The sequence below is a fragment of the Solanum dulcamara genome, chromosome 12, assembly GCF_947179165.1.
Source record: "Solanum dulcamara chromosome 12, daSolDulc1.2, whole genome shotgun sequence".
Lineage (NCBI taxonomy): Eukaryota > Viridiplantae > Streptophyta > Magnoliopsida > Solanales > Solanaceae > Solanum > Solanum dulcamara.
Genome location: NC_077248.1, coordinates 7,566,595 through 7,568,578, shown reverse-complemented (window position 1 = coordinate 7,568,578; position 1,984 = coordinate 7,566,595). Strand labels below are relative to the sequence as shown.

Here is a 1,984-nt window from a genome sequence, read left to right as displayed (position 1 = left end):
TTATCCAAGTATCTTGTTTAAGATTAGTGGGTACAGAGTTTGAGTATTTAAGAATGGTATCAGCCACTGCATTTGCATCATTTCTGCAACGTGTTGCTTGCTGAATTGTTCCTCAAAATTTCCATCATTGATTCCAAAATCTGTCTTCCCAATGTCTTCATCTGCTTGTTGAGTCAAACTTGTGTTTGCCTTGATCTGGGGTTGATAGTTCCTGGAGTTGGTGAACTTAAAATCTGCAGGGAATCCATGCAGTCTGTAGCAATCATCTTGCACATGCCCTGTTTTCCCATAATAAGTGCATGATAGATTTGGATCATATCTTTTCTTACCCTTAAACTTGTTCTGTGGCTTGTCATATCTCTGATTCTGGCTTGAATTTGTATGTTTCTGATATGTGTTTGTTCCCCTTACTGCTTGATGTTTGAATCTCTGTGCATTTCTTCCCTGTCCACTAGCCATGAATGCTGCAAACTCAGCAATTAGTTTGTTATTTTGTTGTTTTGCTTGACCTACTACCATAAATGATCCAGAATCAGAGATACAATTTGTGTTTGCATACACTTCCCTTTGATTTTCATCCTGCAAAAGTAAGGAATATGCAACATCTATTCCAGGTAAGGGATTCATCATAAGTATGTTTCCCCTTGCCTAAGCATATACATCATTTAATCCCATTAGGAATTGAATCAACCTTTGATCTTCTAGTGATTTTGTTAATCTTGCTTTCCCATTACAAATGCATTCACATGAGCAACACACAATCACATTTATCCCATCTAACTCATCCCATAATCTCTTAAGCTTGGTGAAGTAAGCTGCAATGTCACTATTCCCTTGTATCATACCTGTTAATTCCTTTTGTAGGTGGTAGAGTTTGGCACCATTTGATTTGCCAAATCTCTGTTCCAGGCTGTTCCAAAGTTCTTTTGCAGTCTTGGAATTCATTACACTATCTGCAATATCCTTAGATAGAGCATTTGATATCCAACATATGATCATATCATTGACACAATTCCATTGTTCAAAATCTGCAGATTCCAGTTCTGGAGCCTTGTAGGTTCCATTGATAAAGCCAAGTTTCCTTTTGGCTGATAGAGATAAAAGGATGGATCTCTTCCAACCTGGATATCCTCTTCCATCAAAAATATTATTGACCAGAATCATACCAGGTGAGTCTGAGTTGTTTAAGTAATATGGATGGCTGCTTTCATATGTGGTTCCTTTCTCACCACTTCCTGACTTGACTTGAGTTGTTTCAGGCATTCTGTTTAACTAGAGATTTTGAAGATAATATTGATGTCTAGAGATTTTGAAGATGGTATTGATGTCTCTTACACAGATCTGGATTGAGCTTAGAAGCGCTCTGATACCATGTTAAAATTAAAGAAGGAAGAGGCTGAGAAAAGAACTTTTTGTGTGTTTTATTCATAGTATGTATATTTGCTTATATAGAAATATATAATAGTTGTAATAGAGACAAGAAGGCATGGATCTCATTAGTCCTATTTGTACAAAATTTATTCTACTTGTCCATAATTATATGGGCATAACTATATTTAATTGTATAGGTCCAAATCCCAACTGTGGGAATTTTATATGGATGGGAGGCTGCCACGTTTTGTGTCAAAAAGGAAAGGCTGAAGAGTTAAAACTCTTCAGCTTCCTTCTTCTTCTTTATTCTTTTGTGCTGCTTCTTCTTTCTTCACTTTCTTCTTCTCTGCTTCTTCTCTATTGCAGGGTTGTTCTGGTTGTTTTCCAACAAAAACACCTATACCGAATGAAATATTTTTAAGGACAGTGTACATGCCTTATCAGATGCATGGATCTCAGTTTACGTAGACGACCCAGATTAGTAGAAGTGGCCCAGATTAATTATTCAGTTAGTAGGCTAGTTGGATTGTTTCTTTGGAACAGTTAAGTTTATAGAACTGCGAAAAACTAGAGCATCCGCAAATGAACAAGTTGATATTTTTAATAGAATCTA

General features: G+C 36.4%; 1 protein-coding gene across 1 annotated transcript; it reads right to left on the bottom strand.

The window, feature by feature from the left end:
• On the bottom strand, positions 1-1,263 carry LOC129875552 (uncharacterized). Its single transcript, XM_055950861.1, has 2 exons — positions 661-1,263; positions 1-579 (listed from the first exon to the last, which is right to left on the bottom strand). Exons 1-2 carry the CDS (start codon positions 1,261-1,263, stop codon positions 1-3), a joined length of 1,182 nt encoding a protein of 393 aa, XP_055806836.1.
• Positions 1,264-1,984: the final 721 nt, after the last annotated feature.

Coding starts and splice junctions, on each gene's coding strand:
- LOC129875552 (XM_055950861.1), bottom strand. CDS start 1,263: ATGCCTGAAACAACTCAAGTCAAGTCAGGAAGTGGTGAGAAAGGAACC. Junction 580..660: donor TCCTAATGGGATTAAATGAT/GTATATGCTTAG, acceptor TTACTTTTGCAG/GATGAAAATCAAAGGGAAGT.